The sequence below is a fragment of the Lissotriton helveticus genome, chromosome 12 (assembly GCF_964261635.1).
Source record: "Lissotriton helveticus chromosome 12, aLisHel1.1, whole genome shotgun sequence".
Lineage (NCBI taxonomy): Eukaryota > Metazoa > Chordata > Amphibia > Caudata > Salamandridae > Lissotriton > Lissotriton helveticus.
In genome coordinates, this window is record NC_136073.1 from 280,174,000 (window position 1) to 280,199,207 (window position 25,208).

At 44.8% G+C, this 25,208-nt stretch overlaps 1 protein-coding gene across 4 annotated transcripts in view; it reads left to right on the forward strand.

Moving 5' to 3' along the window:
* Nucleotides 1-24,928, forward strand: part of DPY19L3 (dpy-19 like C-mannosyltransferase 3) — a 517,935-nt gene extending 493,007 nt beyond the window's left edge. For all 4 annotated transcript variants that reach the window (XM_078671604.1, XM_078671603.1, XM_078671605.1 and 1 more), the window contains one exon: nucleotides 23,713-24,928. In XM_078671604.1, the coding sequence (XP_078527730.1) occupies nucleotides 23,713-23,874 (162 nt within the window). In that variant the 3' untranslated portion in view covers nucleotides 23,875-24,928. The remainder of the gene's footprint in view (nucleotides 1-23,712) is intronic.
* Nucleotides 24,929-25,208: the final 280 nt, after the last annotated feature.

Below are 25,208 nucleotides of genomic sequence, written 5' to 3' on the forward strand. Positions count from 1 at the left end.
TTCTGACAACCATAGAACATGACAACTTTGCTCTCCCCTAATCAAGAGTAAATCTCGAGAGTCGTGTGAACAAAAGGCAATTTATTTTACTCAGTCAGTACGTGCATTCTTAGTCTCATCAGAATGTAGAGAAAAGGAAGAGACGGGCGTGTTCAATAAAAAGGTGTTATTTATTGATCAGTCTCTTTTCTCATACAAGAGAAATGGATCGATATTATTGCAATACTTATAGCTAAGTAAAGTGCATACATTAAAAGCAATAGTATAAAATAATACTGTAAAAACATTGATATGGTTTCTAAGCCATAAGATGTTTTAAAATGAATAAAATATATTACATACACATATACATTTGACTAAACGTACTCAACTGGTGTTTCTAGATACGCCTACCCCGTGTACCTGACCTAAGTCTAATACGTGGGCGGGAATAGAAAGTTACAGTTTAAGTTAAGTTTGTTTTTGCCAAGTGAATAACTAAAGAATTCTCTGTGAGGGGTTATTCAGTTCTGTACCTGGAAGTTAGGATGAATGAGGAATGGTATCTCTCTCTCTGGTCTCGATATTCCAGGCTGCCTGCGAGGGCTACCCGGAAACGCCGGTGCTGGATTCTCGGCAGGAGAAAGCAGCGCGTCTCTCAGCGCGTCAGGAAGGCGGGGCTGCTGCCAGCGGGGTCTGCTCTGCTCTTGGCTTCGGCAAGTATGGCTGCTCCGTCTCGTCACCACGCGTGTGTTTGCATAAGGCAAGATCGGTAATATTTATACCTTTAAGGTGCCGAGATTGACGTAAGGATGGACATAGATACGTCAATAAGGATGTCATACGACTTGCTCGTTAGCACATTCTTTTACTGAAGTTCTCTGTGAAATCAAAACAATGGCCGCAGGGTTTTGCCCAGGTTGTCATAGGTTTGATTTGTTATGAGAACTCCGTATGCCTTATCAGGGGCTGGAGGAATATCGCTTGTCTAATTAGATCGCAAGCGTTATGACCTAATCAGATAACACGTTCCTGTGCCGTAGTGTGACTGCGTCAGATAACGATATCTGCATCATGGGGATTTTCTGCCTCATGGGCTGACTGCTAGTTAACCTGTTGGTTTGTTTAACTAGAATAGGGTCAGGAATAGGGGGATCGATTCAGAACCTATAGGAATACATGACAATATAAATAACTGAAAGGAACCACCAACAAATATTTGAAAATCCTACAAAGGTTTCCTGCCTAAAACATACCACATCTAATCAGAACAGCTCACTTTCACAGTTAGGATAGGATCCAGCTAGTGCATGCTAGAAAATGGAAATATAAAGGTCAGTTATGGAGCTTTGTGTACTATAAGAGGTTTTGGAAGTTAGTTAGGGGTGGAGGAGAAATTGGTTGCCTCACCCCTTTTTAGGTCTAGGCCTGGGTAGGCTGCGCTTGCGCAGTCTCGCCGGTGAGATTTTATGTTTTTCAGTGTGGGGCTTGAACCCGCCCCTCTTTCCATTGGCTGGTTTCCTAAACGGAGGCCAGCCATTGGAGGAGAGGGGCGTATGTCCATTTAAGCCCTGTGTTTTTGGGATTGAGGGGCTTGGTTTTTTAGGTTCTTTCTCTCCTCTTCCCATTGGCTGGAATTTTACAGTCCAGCCAATGGGAAGAGGAGAGAACGAAAAACACTCCCCTCAATCCCGAAAATGACGTGCGTTTCTCCGAATCATTTCTGCATGACCTCGGAGAAACATGGTGGTGTTTCCATGTTCATGGCGTGGGAGCGGGTGAGTGATCGGAGGACGGGCCTGGTTGCCCCCAGTCTCCCCCCCGCCGTACTTCGGCTCTTTCTGGAGCTGCTCGGCTCCGCTCGCCTCCCCCCCCCCTTCCCTCTGCCCGCAGCTCTCCTCCGTCCCGATTTCACCTTCCCTCTGCCGGCAGCCCTCCTCCGTTCCGCTCTCGCCTCCCCCTTCCCTCTGGCCGCAGCCCTCCTCAGTATGGCTTTCGCCTCCCACCCTTCCCGCTGCCCTCCTCCGTTCTAAGGCATAGAGGTCTTCTAAGCTCTAAAGAGTCCATGACGCCAAAAGGTGTTCTACTGCTTTTTGGAACACCTGCCCCACAGAGGTCTGTACAATTATTGGAAAGAGTGCATCTAAAAAGGACCTGTGAGCTGTGAAGGTGATTGTCACAGGCAAGTAACTTTCTCTCACTTATGCAAAATCACCCTAAAGAATATATCTACTGATATGTTTTAACACAAACGTACGTTCATATTCTGTGGCAATAACATTTCCAAACATTTTGCAAATCAAAATAGACTATCCTAGCATATGTTCGTATAGGAATATTCTGCAATAACACTGAAGCAAGACTGCACTCTTATTGATGGGCAGATGTACTGTTACAGTGGTATACTCCCACACAGAGGGCTTCACCGGCACAACATACAGTCACAAAAATATAACAAAAAACAGAAGTAAAGTAGCATACATAGACAGTCATACGTTCGTTTGTGTCAATTATTTAGAATTGATACAATTGCAGACAATAAATCCTAAAACCGCAATAGATCAAACACCAGTCTTAAAACCAAACATTTATTTATTTATTTATTTAATTTCTTATATCTCGCCAGAATCGACCCTGTCGGGGTATCTCCGCGCTTTGCACGCCAGGTTGGTAAGGAATGTAGCTATGTGGATGGGCTAGGGTCTCAAATAGATGAGCTAAGACCGTTATTCTTCCAGAAATAGGTTCGTTTTGAGCATCTTCCTGAAGGATAAATGGTTAGTGTTCTGTCTGAGACCGAAGGGCAAATTATTCCACAAGGTCGGTCCCACAAGGGAGAGGGCGCGGCCACCTTGTCTGGTCTTCTTAATGAGTGGGGGTTTTAGTAACAGTTGGTTACTTGATCGAAGAGAGCGATCTGGTTTATAGAGTTGGAATTTTTGGGCTAGGTATTTGGGTCCATCTCCAAAAAGGCATTTATGAATGGTACAACAGATTTTGAACTTGATACGTTGCCGTATCGGTAGCCAGTGAAGTTCCCTCAGTAGTGGCTTGGACGGAGTTCTTGAAGGAGCGTCCAGTATCAGTCTTGCCGCCGTATTCTGGACCACCTGTAGCCGGTTTAAGGCATCCTCGTTAGCTAGTATCAGGAGCCCATTACAATAATCTAACCGGCTTATCACCAGGACCTGTACAAGAGTCTTTCTATACGTATCAGGCAGGAGAGGGAAAACTCGCCTTAACAGGCCAATGGTGCGGAAGCATGCTCCGGAGATTACATTCGCGTGCTCCTTTAAGGTTAAGTTTTGGTCTAATTTCACACCCAGGTTTTTAACGGTCAGCTTTGGGGAGGACACTGGTCCCATGCGGAAATTATATTCCAGAACCAACCGGACCATGTCCAGGTGCCTGGATCTTGGTGTATCAGATGGGCAATCTTATGGAGTCTGGTTATAGCTGAATAAACAGACGGCGCGTTATTTGGAATGAAAATGCAGCAACTAGATCCGATGACTCTACAGGCCCCGCCCCTATCGGCCAGTATGACGTCAAGGACGAGACGATTCTGTAAAACGACAAATCTCATGGCAGATTGCTCTTCGGTTAAGTTACCTAGAGCAGAGGCAGTCTCATTTACTACAGCTTCAAGGGTTCTGGTTAATCTACGGATTAACTTACTATTCTGGACAGGGCCTATAAAGAAGAAGAAACCTTTATTGAAATCAGTATATTGCTCTAGAGTAGTTTCAGTATAATCGACAATTGGGGACTCCCTTCTATGTCTAATGTGTACTAGATGTGTATTTCTATGATAATCAGGTGGGGCTAGGAAAACAGGTGGCAGTAGGAAGGCAATGTAACAGGTTCCCTCCCAATCGAGGGGCAAACGAACATATGCGGTCTGACCACAAATAAAATATGAATGACGTGAAGCTTTGAAAATAGATTTCCCACTGTCACTATACTTGACAACAGTAGTACAATCACTATGTCCTACATGTACGGAACCATTATTTCGGACACATAATTCGCCTTTGACTGGTAGTACTGAAATAGCAGGTAAGTCTGGAGTAGTATCAGACTGAACATTCAAGACCATGAAATTCGACGAATAATTACCTAAATTATACACTTCATTTTCTAGATCTAAACCTGTTCTGTGGGGGAGACCTTGCTTGTCTGGGAAACATGTACTGTTAAGAAAAGACATATCTGTTGAGGATGACGTTAACGTGGACCATGCTCCACACGAACCATTATGTGAAAAAGGATAAGGAAAAAGTGGCAGGACTCCCTTCGGTGTCTGGAAAGGGGGGAGTCGACCACACACCCAACAATTAGTGGCATTGCTGGTCTGGTGTGAGTAATGTAACATGCGGATAAATGAGTTATTACGCATAGCGAGGCGGTAGGACAGCTCGTGAGGAGGCAGATCACTAAACGTGTGCTCTACTGTAGCATTAGCAGACTTATTTACATGTGAAACTGGGAAACATAGGTAAAATGCATAACTGGTGCAGGAAATCATAAGGCTGGAAAATAATATGAAACATAGAAAAATGATACATCGGATTGAGTTTTGACTGACTCTCTCACTATGGGGGTCTATTTTATACATGTCAGAAACAGTCTAACCGTTTCACCTAGGGGAGGACTTAGACAATCAAACTGGCTGACTTATTTTACTAGACCGTAGTTTCTGTTTATACTCCTGCTGCGGAGTTTTCTCTAACAGGGGAGGGGTTGTAGCAATGTCATTTGCGGGACAGTCCTTGAGAGCAATATTCTGGCAATCCTTTGAATCCTGGGAAATGTTCTTAAAGACGGGTTTCGGTCCATTAAAAAGTTTAACATGAGAAAGGTGCACCCAGCCCTTGCGTCCTTCCAACTTCACGGCTGTACGGGTGGTGAGGAGGACCTGTCGGGGCTCTTTCCATCGAGGCTCCAGCGGACTTGGTCTGTCAAAGTTGCGGACCATCACCATGGATCCTGGAACGATTTCATGCGGTGCCACCTCGGTATTGTCTGGAAATGCAGCGGCAACCTGTGAACGACATGAGTTGAGGGCAGACATCAAGGAAGCTAGGTAATCTGTCAGCATATTACATGAAACATCAGTAATACTTCGGGGTCTAGGAGTACCCCACATATTTGGGGGGCGGCCGAATACGACCTCATACGGGGACAGACCTGATCTGGAATGTGCGACCATGCGCATATAAAATAAAGCGACTGGCAGAGCTACTAGCCAGTCCACACCTTTTTCTTTACACACTTTGGCAATACGGATTTTCAGAGTCTGATTATGTCTCTCAACGAGACCGGCTGCTTCAGGATGGCGTACACAATGGAACTTCCACTGGTACCCTAACAAAAGGGAAACGTGCTTCATTAACTCTGAGGAGAATGGCTGGCCGTTGTCAGAATATACGACTCTAGGGAGTCCATAACGAGGGAAGAACTCACGAACCAACTGCTTAGCAGTGGTCGCGGCTGTGTAATCTGGGACTGGATATGCTTCTGTCCACCTGGACAAAGCGCATACAACTACAAGGACATACTTGAAACCTCGACATCGCTCCATCTGAATATAATCCATCTGGAGGACTTCAAAAGGGTGGTCAGGGGGCTGGAAACCACCTTGTTCCACCGGGACACTTTTACCTGGATTGAACTGACAACATATCATACAGGTACGGACTTTCTGCTTAGCTGCAGCTCGTAAATGCTTGTTGAACCAAATGTTCTGGATACTATCTAACATAGCTTTTTCCCCTAAATGTGCTGGACTATGTGCGGTATTAATAATGACTTGAACCATAGAGTCGGGGAGAAACCATGTGGCTCTACCCTTTGTTAACCATCCTTGATCTGTCTGGACCCCTCCTTGTTCGGACCATTTCTTGATTTCATCGGGAGTAGCATGTAACTGGATATCTATGACATCTTGAGTAGGGTCCTTAACTGTCATGCATGTAGTCGGATCTGGAGTATGTGTCTGATTAACTTGAATGTCTGGAGTCTGTGCTGTAAGCTTGGCTGTGCGATCTGCTAGATCGTTACCTTGAGAAATAATGTCAGTAACTTTCGTATGTGCTTTGCACTTCATGATAGCGATAGATGTCGGTAAGTGTATGGCATCTAACAGAGCTTGAATAAGGAGACCATGCTGAATCTTGGTTCCATGAGAAGTCATGAAACCTCTCTCCTGCCAGAGCACTCCAAAGTCGTGTACGACTCCAAATGCGTAGCGTGAATCTGTGTAAACATTAACTTTCAGGTTCTTGGCGTGTATGCAGGCTTGTGTCAGAGCAACTAGCTCTGCTGCTTGAGCGGACAGGGTGTCAATACGGTGTGTCTCAATAACTTCAGTGTCAGTAGTCACTGCATACGCGGCGACTAGTTCTCCTGTACTAGTTCTTAGGCATGAACCATCCACATAAAGTGTCAGGTCGGGATCTGGTAACGGAATATCTGTCAGATCTTGTCTTGGCTTTGTCGTAATGTTAACTACTTCCACACAGTCATGTGGGTCAGGATTTGAATTAACTGATGGTAACAGTGTAGCAGGGTTCAGGATGTTGCAGCGTCTGATTTCTATGTGTGGCTGGAACAGTGTCAATTCATAACCTGTTAGACGTGCAATTGTCAAGTGCTGAGTTTGTGTTCGGTTTAAAAGAACTTCCACGGAGTGTGGAACTTGTACTGTCAGAGAGTGTCCTAAAACTATGGAATCACTTTGTCTGATAGCTAGTGCTGTGGCTGCAACTGACTTGAGGCACGCAGGCAACGCCTGGGCGACTGGATCTAATGTGCTCGAAAAATAAGCACAGGGCTTGTATTGTCCTGCTTGATCTTGTGTGAGAACAGATAATGCTGTACCTTCACGTTCTGTGACGAAAAGTGTAAAAGGCTTACTGTAGTTCGGTGTAGCTAGAACTGGAGCTTGGCATAAAGCTTTCTTTAACTCATTGAAACTAAGTGTATGTTCAGATGTCCAAGGGAGGACAGTCGATACGGCTGCCTCCTGTGTCGTTAACTGTATCAGTGGTTTGGCTAGAAATGCATACTGAGGAATCCATTGTCTACAGTAAGAAGTAAGGCCGATAAAAGCACGTACCTCCTTCTGGGTCTTGGGTTGAGGAAGACTCGCTATTAACTGGATACGGTCTGGTGTCAACTGCCTACCCCTCTTGGACAGTAAGTGTCCTAAGTAGACCACTTGCTGGACACAGAATTGAAGCTTAGAAGGGGACACCTTGTGCCCCATCTCGGCCAGGAAATACAAGACTGTAAGGGATGCTCGCTCGCAATCACGTTCAGAACGGGCTGTGATCAGTAAATCATCGACATACTGGAGCAGGGCAGTGTCAGTTGGCATGTGAATGTTGTCTAGTTGTCTCTTAAGCGCTTGACTGTAAATACTAGGACTTTCTGTGAAACCTTGAGGAGCGCGTGTGAACATATAGCTCCTTCCATTTAAACAGAATCCGAAAAGGAACTGGCTGTCTGGATGAATAGGAACACTGAAAAATGCGTTTTTGAGGTCTATGACAGTGAAGAACGTGGCTTCGGAATCAATGGCTGTCAATAGGGAAGAGATGTCTGGGACAACTGGGTACTGAGGAATAATACATTTATTAAGCTCTCGTAGGTCGATCACTAATCGATATACTGGGGGTGCATTTGGATCAGTACGTTTCATGACTGGAATGATCGGAGAGTTACATACGTTGGAGTCAGTTTCTACAACTACTCCTTGAGCGATGAGCTCGTCTATAATTTTGGATAAGGCTGCTACAGCCTCGGGTGGCAATCTGTACTGCCTGATTCGTGGTAACACTACACCTGGTTTGAGAGTCACACGATAGGGTGTGATTTGCATATAACCTACATCAGTTGGACCTTGCGCCCATAAATGCTGCGGAACATTAGACAATCTCGGATCAAAATCTCGTAATACATAGTGACCCTTGAAGTCACGTAGGAACAGACGTATTCCCTCTGGGGAACAACATATAACTGCACCTAACTCTTTCAGTGTCTTAATGCCTAACAGGTTTTCTGGACATGACTTAGTAAGTAACAGATCAGTAGTACGGGACAATGGACCTACTTCTAGAGTAACTGGCTTTGAAATCTCATTTACGATAGATTTTCCTGAAAATCCAAGGGAAACATTTCTTGAGCCTGAGAGCGGAGCCCCTGGAACTTCGGCGTGACTAATTGTGGTCCTACTTGCCCCAGTATCAATCAAAAACTTTCTGTCTTTCCCTAATACTTGACTGTGAACATAGGGACCTTCTTGATCTACAGGTATCTCGATGAGAGGCAAGCCTACCTCCCTCTCTAGGCTGTTTCATGAATACTGCTGGTACTCTGGATACTCAGACTGTGCATACTGGTACATCTGCGATGTAACATGCTGTGTTGCAGCAATAGGCTGCGGTGCTGTAACTGTCTGTTGTGCATTCTGTGGCTGAGCAGTCTGTGAAACTTGCTCTTGTCTAGGCGGACGTGGTCTTTCTTTAGTCTTACCAGTAGCTATGTTGTGTTTCAGAACTGCACACTCATTTATAAAATGACCTGGCTGTTTACAATAATTGCAGTTCCCTTTAACGGGAGCTGCAGGATGACTGGCTTGATTCGGACCCCTCTTCTGACTGTCTTGAGGAACAGATTGTGCAACTAGTACTTTCATTTTCGTGTCTTTCATACGTTTTCTTTCGTGTTCTTGCTCTTCCCTGATTCTATTCTGGTGGTATTGGAGCATCTGGAGCATCTGGGACGGAGTATTAGCTTGCCAGGTACTTTCGACTTTCAAAACTCGATTTTTAACTTGTGGACTTGAATTCTCGACTAATTTGGTAACAAAAAGGTGAGGGTATGACTCACTACTTGTCTTGAGGCCACTATTGATACTAAAACATTTTTCAAACCTAGAATAAAAATCACTAATATCTTCGTCTTGTTTCTGTTTACAGGCTGAGATTGCATCCCAGTCTTCTTTTCTAGTTGTCAATAATCTGGGTAAAACTTGAATCAATAATTCTGGTAATTCTTTACATTTCTCTCCTAGACCGGTACCTGGTACTCGTGCCTTGTCTTCAGCTTCTAGAACTGTCCAATCTATCTTTTTCTCTCCCACCTCCCATTCTTTTTCCTTTAGCTTTTCATACACCCCTGCGGGCAACAGGACCTTTAACATTTTAATGATATCTGGGTAAGTGTATTCTCCCATACGGAGCATGTCTTTTAATTCTCTATGGAACCCTGCTGGATCTTTGTCATGACAGGGAATTAATTTCTTCATTTCGAGGAGTTCCATCTTTGTAATCGGGGTGTAAACAAACACTCGTTGCATTTCACCGTCCTCTGTCTTAACTGGATGCACTTCTCGTAACGGATTCTGTCTATCTATGTAAAATGGTTTACTTTCTGGGGGTGAGACATGAACAAAATGCGGGTTCAGAAACGTTCTATATTTGTGACGCTGTTCTAGAATGACACTAATTAAGTCGGTACCTAGACCTCTCCATCTATACTGGAGTAACTCGTTCAGGATATCATGTAACGGACCTGGATCAGAGTGCTGACCCTCATACAAAGTAATGAGGTGCTGGATCATATACATACCCACCAGTCGCTGCTCGGCTGGGGGCAATTTCAGAAACATTTGTGCCACTATTTCGTCTGGAAAAGTGGTAGAATCAGTAATCCATCGGACTGCTGATCGGGCTAGTTCTTGTTCATGCATGGTACTAAGTTCACTATAACCGATTCGTGATTTCAGAATGTGATCGGTAGCTTGAAATACTTGTTCTAGGGAACCTTGTTCTGGTGCTGGATGATGGAAAGTAGACTTGTGTTCTAGGCGTAAATGGCGATCTGGAAATCTAGATTTTCCTACATACGCTATCCTGGCGGTATTCTCGTCGTCTTCCTCTTCAGGATCAGAGTTACTTTCTTTCTCGCTTACTTGTGCTGCTTTACGTTGTTCGTGTATCTTTATTATTTCTCTACGGATTTTCTTGTACATACTCTCCATGGCACTAATGGTATTGTGCTTACCCTCGGCTATATTATCACTCCACTTTGTCAGGATTTTCATTTCGGCCGGATCTTTAGACGGGTAATCTTGTTCTCTTATTAGACAGTTAATTAAAAACTTTAATATCATACGCTGGATCTCAGCTTTCCTTTGAGACATGGCATCACTAATACTTTCTGGATCATCCCCTGTACGGATGAAACGATATATTCTGTCTAGATCTTCTTTCATATTGGGTAGGGTGACTAGATACTCGGTCACCCTCCTTACGCGTACTGAATATAAAACCATATTATTCTCGCCTGGGACTGGGTCATAGGCACATTCGCCAAGGGCTTGCCTGATTTCTGCAACAGACTTATTACTCTTGGGAGTACGCTGTGATGCTTGAGCATGTAATTCGAGTGCTGATAAACGCTTGCGTGGCGGCGGGGTTTGAGGAGGACCTCCTCCTGCGGCCCCTAGACTAGAATCGTCGACTGATATTCTTCGTGGCGGAGCGGGAAATTGAAATGCTGGCTGGACCGGGGGTACCGTAGCAGGTACTGCATGGGGTGCCCCGGTGTCTGGAGGAGCAGGATGTGCCTGATTTACAGGGACTGGCGGAGCGCGAACAGGATCTGCATATTCAGGGACTGTGTCGTCCAGATAGGACGAAATAAAAATATCAGCTGCAGTCTGTTTGTGACGTAGCTTGGTCGGAACTAGTGGTGGCGGGAAATTACTGGATGCCTCTGGGGTCGCTTTTGGCAAGCCCTCGGCAAGAAGAGGGTACATACCCTTAATAAGGGCATTCCTCTGTCTGTCTGATTGCTCAGTTCTGACTCGTTCACCTATCTCGATTAATTCTCTTTCTTGGGCTCGTTCTTGGGATTCTCTACTTAGTTCTGACTTTCTGATTTCTTTTTCGGTTCTTTTATGAGCTTCTTTGCGCCATAACTCGATGGCATCTTTCTGTGACTGTCTGGCTTTCTTTTTCCATAATGCTTCTTCTACTCGCATGATGCATTCAGCATCCCATGTACCCGATACGGGCCATCTATACTTTTCTTCTAACTGTTTGGTATACTCTACCCATAAATCTAGATACAATATGGCACTTATGCCATGCTTCTGGTACATAAAGTGACCTGGACTGTCCCTGGGCGGGACGGGAACTGCTGCTTCCAGCAGACCCTTTCTAGTTTTTAACTGACGTAACTTGGAAAATATGGGCATGACTGAACTGTAATCTAGACACAATACAATACACAATGAACACGATACTTATTCCCCATTCATACCACGACATTAAAATACATGAAAAACATTTAAAATAATCAGTTCGAACAGAATACTACCTGGAAATACTGAGAACAGAACACATAAATTTTCTCGAGAACAGAAACTGACTAGAACAGAAACTAGATGCACTGCTGAAACAGTACGAAACTTACCGGTCTCGTAAAGAGACACGTCAGGACCCGCATCCACCGACGTGGACACTTCGTTTGTGGGACTGTGTACCACCAACCCACAGACCAGAGTCAATTAAATTGACCCTGTCTAGATACCACCCCAGTAACGGTACTCACCGGGCAGCAAGAACGGAAGGCCTCAGACTGGACTGGACTGCTACGACGACGGACGACGAACTTCGGACTTCGGACTTCAGTTACGGGTGGACCTCCGGATACCTCGGACCTTGGACTCTTGGCTTGGGCTCTGGTCGGGACTCGCCGCGTTCCTCCACCGTCTCGTCTGGATGCTGGACCGCCTCCTCCGTCTCCTCCGTGGGCCTGAGGGATACTTGAGCAGAAATATCTGCCACTGCGCAGAAGAGTTCCGTCACGACTGCAGAGGGTCAGGGGGTCGGCGTGGCTTCACCGACGCGTGGGGAAAGGGCAAGTCCCTGTTCGGGCGCCATTATGTGGTAAATAAATAAATAATACCCTATTTTTGACTAGACATATATCATAACAGATAGCTCAATAAATAAGAGTCAAGATTCGAGGTAGTAGGAGTTTTGCAGGTTTAATACAGCATAAGGACAGGAACAGGACAACCTGCATAGGAATAGGATGACAGGGCCCAGCAGCTGCTGGGGCTGGATCTGGGATGAGCGCGCTGACTTTTAATAACAATACATGAGCATATATACATAACGCAAACACATAGCATTACATTGCAGTAGGCGTAGCAGTGGGTGGAGCAGAAGGCGTGACGCGTAGCAGTCGCGAAAGATAAGGGGGAAAAATAGGTGTAACTGGGCGTATACATAGACATGTGATGCAAACGTAACAGAATATGTCATGAATGGGGCGGAAACCATGGAGGGGGCTACCTGGGGAGCCGGGACCTCTAACCTGATGGTGCGCGCAAACTAGCAATGACGTATCACTAGGAGAAGCTGGGGGCTATGAACTCTGTGCTAGGAGCAGAGACTGAAGTCTGGAGGGTCGGAGCGACATGTACCTAAACCCTATCTAGTATCTGATGTTTAGGGAACATGTTGATATGAACTAGAAGTTAGGAGGGGAAAGTTGATTCTAAGACTGGACCATGCATTATTCTACATGTAGTGCGTGATGAAGAATATGAAGAATATGAAATGACCATTAAATGCAGTATTTCTCTAACGTGGAGACGTGAAGGCTAGACAATGACGGAAACTATTGATGCGATTCAGTAGCTTAGGAATGCAGAGAAGGAGGACTGAACTGATAACTGGAATCATAACATATTCTTGGCAGACTCAGAGACTGAGCCAGGCTGGGCCGGGCACTGCGAGGCAGGAAGTAAGTGAAGGGTCGAGGATACAGGTGGGGGCTGGATCGCTCCTCAGCGAGGGCTTCAGGAGACAGGAGCTGAATCTGGTGTCCGGGCCCTTTTGAGGCCTAGAAACGGGGACTTTATAATGGAATAACGTGCACACTGAGAAACGTGGCAACGTAGCTTTACATAGGCCTGATATTCGTATTATTCACGAGAACTGGAAACTGGCATACTAGAGGGGGACACAACTGTAATTGCGTCATTAATCAGACATGGGGAATGCATATGCATATTTAATCATGCACACATAACATATGATGGATGACACGTAGGGACACAGAACATGGCAAAATTTACTTTTCCACAGGGGCGTATGTCCATTTAAGCCCTGTGTTTTTGGGATTGAGGGGCTTGGTTTTTTAGGTTCTTTCTCTCCTCTTCCCATTGGCTGGAATTTTACAGTCCAGCCAATGGGAAGAGGAGAGAACGAAAAACACTCCCCTCAATCCCGAAAATGACGTGCGTTTCTCCGAATCATTTCTGCATGACCTCGGAGAAACATGGTGGTGTTTCCATGTTCATGGCGTGGGAGCGGGTGAGTGATCGGAGGACGGGCCTGGTTGCCCCCAGTCTCCCCCCCGCCGTACTTCGGCTCTTTCTGGAGCTGCTCGGCTCCGCTCGCCTCCCCCCCCCCTTCCCTCTGCCCGCAGCTCTCCTCCGTCCCGATTTCACCTTCCCTCTGCCGGCAGCCCTCCTCCGTTCCGCTCTCGCCTCCCCCTTCCCTCTGGCCGCAGCCCTCCTCAGTATGGCTTTCGCCTCCCACCCTTCCCGCTGCCCTCCTCCGTTCTAAGGCATAGAGGTCTTCTAAGCTCTAAAGAGTCCATGACGCCAAAAGGTGTTCTACTGCTTTTTGGAACACCTGCCCCACAGAGGTCTGTACAATTATTGGAAAGAGTGCATCTAAAAAGGACCTGTGAGCTGTGAAGGCGATTGTCACAGGCAAGTAACTTTCTCTCACTTATGCAAAATCACCCTAAAGAATATATCTACTGATATGTTTTAACACAAACGTACGTTCATATTCTGTGGCAATAACATTTCCAAACATTTTGCAAATCAAAATAGACTATCCTAGCATATGTTCGTATAGGAATATTCTGCAATAACACTGAAGCAAGACTGCACTCTTATTGATGGGCAGATGTACTGTTACAGTGGTATACTCCCACACAGAGGGCTTCACCGGCACAACATACAGTCACAAAAATATAACAAAAAACAGAAGTAAAGTAGCATACATAGACAGTCATACGTTCGTTTGTGTCAATTATTTAGAATTGATACAATTGCAGACAATAAATCCTAAAACCGCAATAGATCAAACACCAGTCTTAAAACCAAACATTTATTTATTTATTTATTTAATTTCTTATATCTCGCCAGAATCGACCCTGTCGGGGTATCTCCGCGCTTTGCACGCCAGGTTGGTAAGGAATGTAGCTATGTGGATGGGCTAGGGTCTCAAATAGATGAGCTAAGACCGTTATTCTTCCAGAAATAGGTTCGTTTTGAGCATCTTCCTGAAGGATAAATGGTTAGTGTTCTGTCTGAGACCGAAGGGCAAATTATTCCACAAGGTCGGTCCCACAAGGGAGAGGGCGCGGCCACCTTGTCTGGTCTTCTTAATGAGTGGGGGTTTTAGTAACAGTTGGTTACTTGATCGAAGAGAGCGATCTGGTTTATAGAGTTGGAATTTTTGGGCTAGGTATTTGGGTCCATCTCCAAAAAGGCATGAATGGTACAACAGATTTTGAACTTGATACGTTGCCGTATCGGTAGCCAGTGAAGTTCCCTCAGTAGTGGCTTGGACGGAGTTCTTGAAGGAGCGTCCAGTATCAGTCTTGCCGCCGTATTCTGGACCACCTGTAGCCGGTTTAAGGCATCCTCGTTAGCTAGTATCAGGAGCCCATTACAATAATCTAACCGGCTTATCACCAGGACCTGTACAAGAGTCTTTCTATACGTATCAGGCAGGAGAGGGAAAACTCGCCTTAACAGGCCAATGGTGCGGAAGCATGCTCCGGAGATTACATTCGCGTGCTCCTTTAAGGTTAAGTTTTGGTCTAATTTCACACCCAGGTTTTTAACGGTCAGCTTTGGGGAGGACACTGGTCCCAGATCCATAGGCCACCAATCGGGGGACCAGAGTATAGTAGCTTTCCCAAAGAGCATTACCTCCGTCTTCCCGACATTACACTGGAGGCAGTTGGAGGCCATCCAATTTGATACTGCCCTCATACCCTCAGCAAAATTTTCCCTGACATTAGAGTTCAGAGAGTGGAAAGGGTAGAGAGGTTGGGTGTCGTCGGCGTAGGACACTGGAGTGAATCCATACTTCCTCACAATCTCAGCAAGGGGGGCCACATACACATTAAACAATGTGGGGCTTAGGCATGAGCCCTGTGGCACCCCCTTCGTGAGCACCCTGGTGGAACGATAGGGGCCCAAGCTGACAGATTGTGAACGCCCGGAAAGGAAACTCTCCAACCAGGACAAAGCTTGTCCTCCAATGCCCACTCCCTGCAAACGGCCCAAAAGTATTTGGTGAGACACAGTATCAAACGCGGCCGACAGGTCTAACAGCACCAGAATCATTGAGCCTATCCTGTGACATCTTGATGTTTACAATTGTGCTCTCGCTACTACAAAAAGTATTACAAACAGTTCAATGACTGATGAGTATTCAAGGAGACAGAAGCAGATTCTTTGGTGTGTTCTTAATACAGCAAAACGTTGGTTTATTCTCTCCAGATTCAAGTAATGTAATGCAAAGCCGACACGTGTTTCGTCGTGTACAGTTGAGTCAACACGACTCTTCAGGGCTTGAAAGTTGCTATGTTCGTGGTGCTCGTTGTTAGGTCTGGGCTACTATCCATGTATTGGACGTTACTTGTCGGAGAGAGACACAATTCTAATGTGACTACACAGAAACGGTCTGTTCCTTTAGGATAGTCACGTGGAAAGTGCTTACACAATGGCAGTCTGCCTATTGAATGTAACACATCTTTGTGTTTGTTCACTCTGGCTCCTGGTGTATCAGGAGGTAGCCGGGAGGGGATCCGTCTTACTTAGGACTCGCTAGAGACGGGTGCGTCTCTCAACAGGCGGTGTGCTGTGTTTTAGAATCCCTCCTCCTGTGGTTCCCGGTCGCCGTCTCTCTGTACAGATGTGTTACATTCAATAGGCAGACTGCCATTGTGTAAGCACTTTCCACGTGGCTATCCTAAAGGAACAGACCGTTTCTGTGTAGTCACATTAGAATTGTGTCTCTCTCCGACAAGTAACGTCCAATACATGGATAGTAGCCCAGACCTAACAACGAGCACCACGAACATAGCAACTTTCAAGCCCTGAAGAGTCGTGTTGACTCAACTGTACACGACGAAACACGTGTCGGCTTTGCATTACATTACTTGAATCTGGAGAGAATAAACCAACGTTTTGCTGTATTAAGAACACACCAAAGAATCTGCTTCTGTCTCCTTGAATACTCATCAGTCATTGAACTGTTTGTAATACTTTTTGTAGTAGCGAGAGCACAATTGTATATATCTGTATAGTCCCTTGACTTTTTCAGACGGTTAAGGGTGTTTTTCCGCCTGCTCTTCACGCACTACATTGCTATTTGTCAATCCACACTCTGTAACGTTTAACCGAGGTAGTGCGCCTGAGTGATCTGAATTTCTAAAAACCCCACTGAAGTGTGACATCTTGATGTTGTCGGTCACGGAGAGGAGTGCTGATTCGGTGCTGTAGTTGGGCCTGAACCCAGATTGGGAATGGTCCAGGCCCCCTGTCGCCTCTATAAAACGGGAAACATGGGTGTTGACATGTTTCTCAGCCAGTTTGCTCAGGAGGGGCAGAAGAGAGATGGGACGGAGGTTAGAGAGTTCCGTCCAAGGTGAAGCTGAGTTTTTCCATATGGGATTCACTACTGCCTCTTTCCATTGCTGAGGGAGTTGCCCTTCTTTGAAGGAAAGGTTCAAGATTTTATAAATGATTGGGCATACTGTTCTGCTCAGAGTGGTCACCAGTCTAGCAGGGAGCAGATCAAGAGGGGAGCCTGTTTTCATGTTATTTAATAGTGATATAATGTCACTCTCAGTAGCTTCAGGAATGTCAAGAAAGGTGTCTCTTTGAGTCTCCATGCGAGGGGTACTAAGGACGTCGGTGTCCATGGAGTGTTTGGCCAAGGTGATTTTATTGTAGATAGTTTCAATTTTATCCTCAAAGAATTGAGAGATATTATTACACAACTCTTGGGAGAATGTGTCAGGGCTTTCGCATACCAAGGGGTTAGTGAAGGTCTGCAGAATTTTGTATAGTTCCCTGGTCGAATTGCCAGCTTCAGCTAGCTGTGATGTTAAGCAAGTCTTCCTAGCTTTTTAAATATTTTTATAATAGGTGGACATTGCCTGCAGGTAGTGTTCCTTACTAGCGATGGTGTGTGTTTTTCTCCAGAGTTTTTCCAACCTTCTGCATCCTTGTTTTTCTAATTTTAATGTTTCAGTATACCATATCTCTTTTTTGGCAGTGGAGGATAGTTTAATTAATTTTTGGGGAGCCAAGAAATTGATAGCATCCAGGAGTGCATTGTTCAGTTTGGATAGAGCCGACTCGATATTATCAGAGTCTGATATTATTGGCTCTCTCCAGACTTGCTCAAATGTGTCCGGGGTGACTTTATGCCAAGATCTCCGCTTAATACTCAGAGTGGTAGGGGGGTCAGCAGATTTGACTAACTGCAAGAAGGAACATTCCAACATACTATGATCTGACCAGTTTATGAATTTGGGGGGGTGGCAGTGTATAGAAGAGTGGTTGGTAAAAATTAAATCCAGGGTATGACCTCCCCTGTGAGTGGGGCCACAGTTACGCAGATGAAGACCTAAAAGAGCGAGGTCAGCTAAGAGGGACTTTGTGTCAGAGTGTTCTGATACATCGGCGTGGAAATTAAAATCTCCAAGTAAAATAAAATTTTCTTTGGCCTTCATGTGTGGGGCTAATATTTCGGTTAGGGCTAACGTGAAGCCAGCATTGGGTCCAGGGGGGCGGTACACTAAAGCACCTTTCCAGTGGTCTCTGGGTCCTGTTTTTATTTTAAAAATCATTATTTCCATGGAAGGTTGTATAATTTGTTCTATCACTGTAATGTGAAGCCTTTCTGTATATATAATGGCGATCCCGCCGCCAATTTTCTCTGGACGGTCCTGTCGCAGGATTTTATATCCTAGGGGAATCCCCAAGGTGATAGTTGGGACGGTATGTGGTTTTAACCATGTTTCCGTAAGGAAGCATACTTCCGGTTTGAGGCTCTGGATAGTATCCCATATCTCGACATGGTGTCGCGGGAGTGATCGAACATTTAGTAGGAAGCTTTTCCAGCCTTTCATTTCTGGAATAAATACCTTAGGAGGTTGACTAACAACCGTGTTGGATGTGGCTTGAAACCGGCATAGTAGACAGGAAAAGGGACCTTCTGGACATGGCCAATTATCACAGGCACACCTCTGCAGCCCCAGAGGTCGAAGAGCTATTAAGGATTGAGAAGTGTACCTGAGACGTGTGTCTGCAGACAGGGCCATGGTAATGAGTAGAAAAATGAGCAGAGTGAGTGGCCCCTGGTCCCGTCCTGTCGCGGACGGGCGCAGACGGGCTACTCTTTGGCTACTCTTCGGCTCCACTGCGCGCGATCGCGGGCGCAGACGGGCTACTCTTTGGCTACTCTTCGGCTCCACTGCGCGCGATCGCTGCGCGCTCAACAGGGGGCGAGTGCGAAATAGCCCCGAGAGACCCAGGCGCTAGAGCGCTAACCGCCAACCAGATCCTGGACAGGAAGTGGTGTCCTCCCCCTTTAAAACATTAAAACATCACTTTGTAAAATGATTAATTAGCTTTAAAACAATTAATGTTGCAGCACTGGGAGTGGTCAGCGCTACACGTCATTCGTTCTCAGATTGTAGGAAACATCTAATTAACAAAGGTTCTAAAGACTGGAGAGTCAAGTGCATCGGAAGAGAGGTGGTCATTCTAAATTCCGCACATAGGCAGAGATATTCGAACCTATGTGCACAGACATAACGGATTATATGCATACTCAGAAATAGCTTTATCTGCGTAAATGTATATATTGTGCCTTATGCACACATTAGCACTGTCACAGACGCACCAAACGAAATGCAGGTAGATTCAGCAAGTCAAAGTGACAACTTATTGAAATTGGAGGTTGGACGCCGAGTATGCGCGTGTTGTCTCTGAGGTGTATTGTAAGACTTGTACTGTTATTAAAACGTGTGGGATAGGGGTCGCCCCACTATGTTTATGTAAATCCCCTATAAAACATGAGCAAAATCACATGCCATAGGGCGTCTTGGGCAGCAGGGAGTCTCTGGGGGCAGGAGGACGGCACGTGCTTTTACAAGTCTATTGCAGAGGGTCCTTGCCAGATCCGGTCACTCGACCCCCCCAGGGTCCGGAGAAGAGATCCTGTGTCTGACGAGGGACAAGGCATCCCCACCCCCTGCCGAGAGGCGTGGAGAAGAAACACCCCCACTGCACCGGCAGATGGTTGGGACTGCAAGGCTCATGTTCACGTGACCTCTGCTACGAAAAGTCCCCTGTCAGCTCCGCGAGCTCCTGGCGAGGAAGGATGGAAGAAACCAAGGAGGGGGGGCAGAGAAGAGGGAAGGAGGGGGCAGAGCAAATGGAAGGGAGAGGGAGGACAATAAGACAGTGTGGAAAGAAGAGGGACAGGGGGAGGTGAGATGTATTTTGTGAAAAACAAGGGTTCCCTGTGAGGAAGATAAATATAACCCCTAGGTCAGGGAAAAGGCAGTGTGAAAGTAATACGAGACACTCATTAACATTTTATATATTTTTTAATTAATTGTATACTTTTTATGAAATTGTGGTGCTGGTTTATAATTAATTTTATTGTCACTATTTTATTGTTGTATGATTATGTATGTAACCCATGATTATGCAAGTGTTATGTTGTGATATTGCACTTGCCACATTCGTTTCAATATTGTAAAATAAAACTGTCTCCCTTTCCCACGGAAGTGGTGCCGTGTCTTATCACTATTATGTGGACAAGTCCTCGTTAACCGCCTGGGTTGTTACTTTCACACCGGAGGTGAGATGTAGCACAGTGAGATAAGTGAGGGGTGAAGGGAAGACCGGAGGGAGCTACTTGATGTTAGCCTCAGAGGATCCATCTCCGAGGGCCACGGGGTGGGGAGAGCGCCTGCAGCCAGACACAGGGGAGAGAGAAGGGAGCAGAGCAGACTGAGGTGCTGTAGGGAGAAGCAAAGGTAACGGATAGGTGGGGAGAGACATAATGCCTAAAGGAAGTAAGACAGGAGAAGAATTAAAAAAAGAAAAGACAGAGAAAACAGAAAACATTGGGGCATTTACAACAATAAGAAAGTGAAACAATGGGAAAAGAAGCAAAGAAGTGGAAAGATAACGGAAAAGAAGGGAAAAGAACAAGTGGGTGCAGAAAGGGCGAGTAGCAGAAGCAAGCAGGGAAGGAGCAGTGAAAACGAGCGCGCAATGAAGACATTATGAACAGAAAGGGGGCGAAAAAGACTCGCTTGAAAATATTCTTGCTTCTTCCCCCAAACAGCAGTAGGATTTGTGGTAAGTTCTTTTCTGCTACTTTTGTAACAAGTCCCCACCTTTCCCCGACCCCTGCTTCCCCTGTGGTGTGTACCCTTGGCCTCTTGGGTGCGGTGTAGTATGGTGCCGGGTATACAGTGGCTTCACTCAATATGGCGCCCTCCTCTGCAGAATTGATGAGGGGGCCCTGAGTCTACTGACAAAGCATTGACCGTGCGCTGAAGGGGGCCACCAGAAGGGTTAGGGTCCTCACAAAACGTGAGAGGCTGCATGGGGCCTGCGTTTCGACCCTGAATTTATTGTGACGACATTGGGGTTGTTTTGTACACCTGACATCCTTTTGGCGCACTTCCTCTTCCTTGGTCTCTCAGTTCAAGTCTTTCACGAACCCCCCCTCGTCCAAGGGTCCCGTGGACTCCCCTAGGACACCAGAATCAAATGCATAGGGCATACATCAACTTTTAAAAGTCTGTAGATCAACACTACCTGAGGTAATCGGTGCAACTCGAGGACACAACAAACACTGGCATAGCCAATAGTTCTCGCCCATGGGAGAGATATTGGCTTTGGCAATTTCTTTTTGCCATGTTGTAACATAGCGCTGCTGCTGTGCAGCATGGCTGAAAGTTAAAAAATACGTGTAAAAAAAAACATGCTGACATGGCTAGCACTGACTGCGAGAGCCCCCCTCTACCCTGCACACCTTCAGGACCCTCACGGGTGAGTAGCGAGCGTTAAAATTCCCTGATAATTGATTGATTATCGTGACGGAACTGAGATAAAGAACAGGGAGCATTGTGGCAGGGGAGTGGAGAATACAGGCACAAGCCAGAACTGCCCCCTTTCACCATTTCTATTTGCTGTAGGTGGTTGCGCCATTGGCAAGGTTATTGTGCAGGAACATGGATCATTGTGGCTAATGGCTGGCCCACCCTGAACCTAACGTGTCCCTCTATGCTGATGATGTGTTGGTTTATTTTGTGACCTCACAGAATGTTGTTCCCAGGATCCTAATTTAAATGTTCTCTATTTTGGTGCAGTGCGTAACCATGGAATACATGTGTGTGTGTGTGGCTCTGTCTGTGTGGCTCTGTCTGCTTGTGTGTGGCTCTGTGTGTGTGTGTGTGTGTCTCTTGTGTGTGTGTGGCTCTGTGTGGCTCTGTCTGTGTGGCTCTGTGTTTGTGTGTGTGTGGCTCTGTCTGTGTGTGTGTGTGGCTCTGTCTGTGTGTGTGTGTGTGTGTGTGGCTCTGTCTGTGTATGTGTGGCTCTGTGTATGTGTGTGTGGCTCTGTCTGTCTGTGTGTGTGTGTGTGTGTGTGGCTCTGTCTGTGTGTGTGTTGGGCTCTGTGTGTATGTTGGGCTCTGTGTGGGTAGCTTTTTTTGTAGGTGCGTTTGTGTGAGGGTGGCTCTGTGTGTGTGTGTGTGTGTGTGTGTGTGTAGGCGTGTCTGTGTAGGTGTGTCTGTGTGAGGGTGGCTCTGTGTGTGTTGGTGGCTCTGTGTGGGTGGCTCTGTGTGTGTGTGTGGCTCTATGTGAATGACTCTGGGTGGCTCTGTATGTGTGTGTGGGTGACTTTGTGTGTGTGGCTCTGTGTGTGGGTGCAAATGCAATAGGTCTCGCATTTGCAAGAGATTAAGCTATTGGCATTATTTATGTTTTAAAAACAAAAACATCAATACAAATGTCATGAGCAATGCCAATAGCTCTAACTTTAACAATGCCGAGACCATTACATTGTAAATGCTTGTTTTAAAAGGAACACATGTAATTGTTTAATTTGACAGATTCTCGTTTAAGTAATGTAAAACACTAGTCTCAATCACATGCACTTTGCTGATAGTTCTAAATATTAAGAATTTCTATTTCTCTTTTAAGTCTCTTTTTATATCTTTAAAGATGAATTTTGCCTACAACAGTAATTGGTATATCTTTTTTGTTTTTAGTTTTTGACATTTTATTTTTTAAAGGTTGTGATTTGGAAGACTAACCTGGACATTGAGTGTTTGCCAGAGCTGAAGAATGGTCCTAAATCGGCAGTGCTTATGCCTCACTAAACCTGTGGTTTTGCTACTCTATTTCAAGTTGGGGAAGTGCTGGGTTTCTGGCTGCAAAGCTTCAGCTGACTTAAGTGTCCGAACCCTGTGGCCTGACAGTTGTCAGGTCATAGTAAAAGTCGCCCATTCCTGTTTAGTACGTGTTCACTATCACTCATTTTCCCTCCCCTAGTACAAAAACACAAGCATGCACAAAGGAAACTCCCTATGTGTTATGTTATGTTATGTTATGTTATTAAATCTTTTCTATAGCGCTCGGCTACTCAAGAAGAGTGTCCCGGCGCTTTATAGGAGAAAGAGAAGAAACTGCGACATACTAACATAACACCAGATAAAAAAGAAGAAGAATCAGCCAGAAAATTTACAAAAGACAGACTACTGAGTGAACAGCCAAGTCTTAAGGCCCTTCCTAAAAGCCAGCAGGCTAGTGGCTCCCCGCAGAGCCAGCGGCAGAGAGTTCCACAGCTGTGGTGCCAGCAGTCCAAAAGAGCGGCCACCAAGGCGCGCTTTCTTAACCCGTGGGACAACAGCCAGGTACAGAGATTCCGACCTCATGTGTCAGCTGCCACTGTTTTTTGTGTTCTGAAAACAACCTCCTGGTTTGAGATTTGTTTTTCTTCCAGAAAACAAAAACATTTGCTGAGCGGATACATTAAACTTAGCACCCGCTTGGCAAAGAGTCAGTATCTTCGGCGAAGTGGCTGTAACAGCAACTTTGCTGAAGGCACAGAGCTCCCAACCTCACTGGCTGTGATCTGTAAATTTGGTGGGCATCCCTGTACCCAGGGAGCAGGCACCATAGATTCCACTGCCCTGGCTGGCTGGTGGGCCACCTGCCACACGCTAAATGAGGCCCTATGTAAACTAAATGAAGCAAAGGTCAAGAGGTATTAGATGAGAGCTGTTACGAGACAATAATCAGGTGCTTTTTGATGTGAAACATTTTGTGGGCTCTGATGTGCCCATTGAAGTAGTAAGGAATAATCAGTAATATATAAAGTATTGTTTTCCTGTTTTTATTTTCACATTGTTGTCCAATGATTAAGAAGCAACCAAAATATCCATCTCATTAAATGAAAATATGTGACTACTCTAGGCCAGAAATAAACATGGAGAGTTGGAGATGCATGGAAGTACAGAGCAAAGTATTTGTTACAAAACATTTATACATTTTATATATATATTTTTTTTTTTCAGACTATGGATGGCCCAGGACTCAATGAATCGGATTTGAAACATTCAACTTTTCCTCGCTTCTGTGATGAAATAAAAAAAGAACTACCTCCTTATACTACATATTTCACTCAAGTTTTTAAGAATAAAACATTCCACGTTTATAAGCTGTCTAAAAAGAAATGATATTGAATTTCATTGCACTATAGTGAAAAACATGACTAAAACATTTCAGGGTGATTACAGATATGTTATTTTTATCCATAGTATTTTGCACTGCCTTATGTTTTTCAATTAGCCATTCTAACTGTAGTGTAATTGTTGAAGGCGGGTTCAGGAAAAACATTATTACAAATATAGTAATCAAAGCATATCCAGGAATCAAGTAAGCTACCAATTGTATACATGAACGTTTCTCTAGATTGACTTAAAACTTTCACATATACCCAAGCATGAATGGAAGGGATGTATCCTTTTTGCTAAAAAGATAATATGGGTGCACCCATGTTTACATAATTATAAATAGAATTGCTCTTGGAGACATCACAATGACCAAATTAATGGTGATAATTACTGTGAGTAAAGTGAATGTAACAAAACATTTCACATTTTGTGCATTTCATTGATGAATGATTTATGGAAATGTGCCAAATATTGGCTGCTCTGGTAGCTTTTGAGTTCATGCCTTAAACAAAAAATTGACAGATTTACACCCAAACCACAAGTCTTTGGGCGCCAGTTATTCTGAATGCAAGTCCTGGGACCATAGACATAGCACTATCTGTATTATTTATTGTTGTTTTTGGAGCCCCATAAAACAATACTTAAGGTTTGCTTTTAAGGGACCTTACAGTATTATTTTAACAGTGATTGATGTTGAGTATCTTAGATTTGAAAATGCTTTGGTTTCTTGATTTTATGTAGGTGTAAATATTTCCAACCCAGATAGTTGTGTTTTACTTACCTTATTGAATTTTTGTTTATCATACAAGTGCCGAGTAAAAACTAAATACTGTAAACAGTATTGTGATTTAATCTACAGCTTACCATGGATAATATATTTTTTACTGAGTCGCGGAGAGGTGAAGACCTATGAAACTACAAAAGTGATCTTATTTGTCTGTATGATTTACTGTAAATACCTCTGTATTGAGGTATGACAATTTCCATAAAGTCTGACACCTTTTCCTCTTTTTGCATTCGAACATTGATAAATAATAAAGGGTTTTCAATACAAATATTTCACTGCGCTAGTATCATCTTTTCTGAAGTATGTTTGCATAACAGCAATGTTTGTCCATTTCACTTGGTACCATCAATCAAAATCAAAGTAGTCAAGTATCACAGTTCATAAAAACAGCATGAGTTGCTGTGTTGCCAAATGTGTATTTACTAATAGGTCTTTTCATGGTTGTGGGAGTTGACCTTTTTCGAAAAACCTAAGCACCAAACTTACGAATGCATCCAAACCAGTAGAAAAAAGAAAGCTAAAGACAATGGTGGTCCGTAGTGAGGCTTTG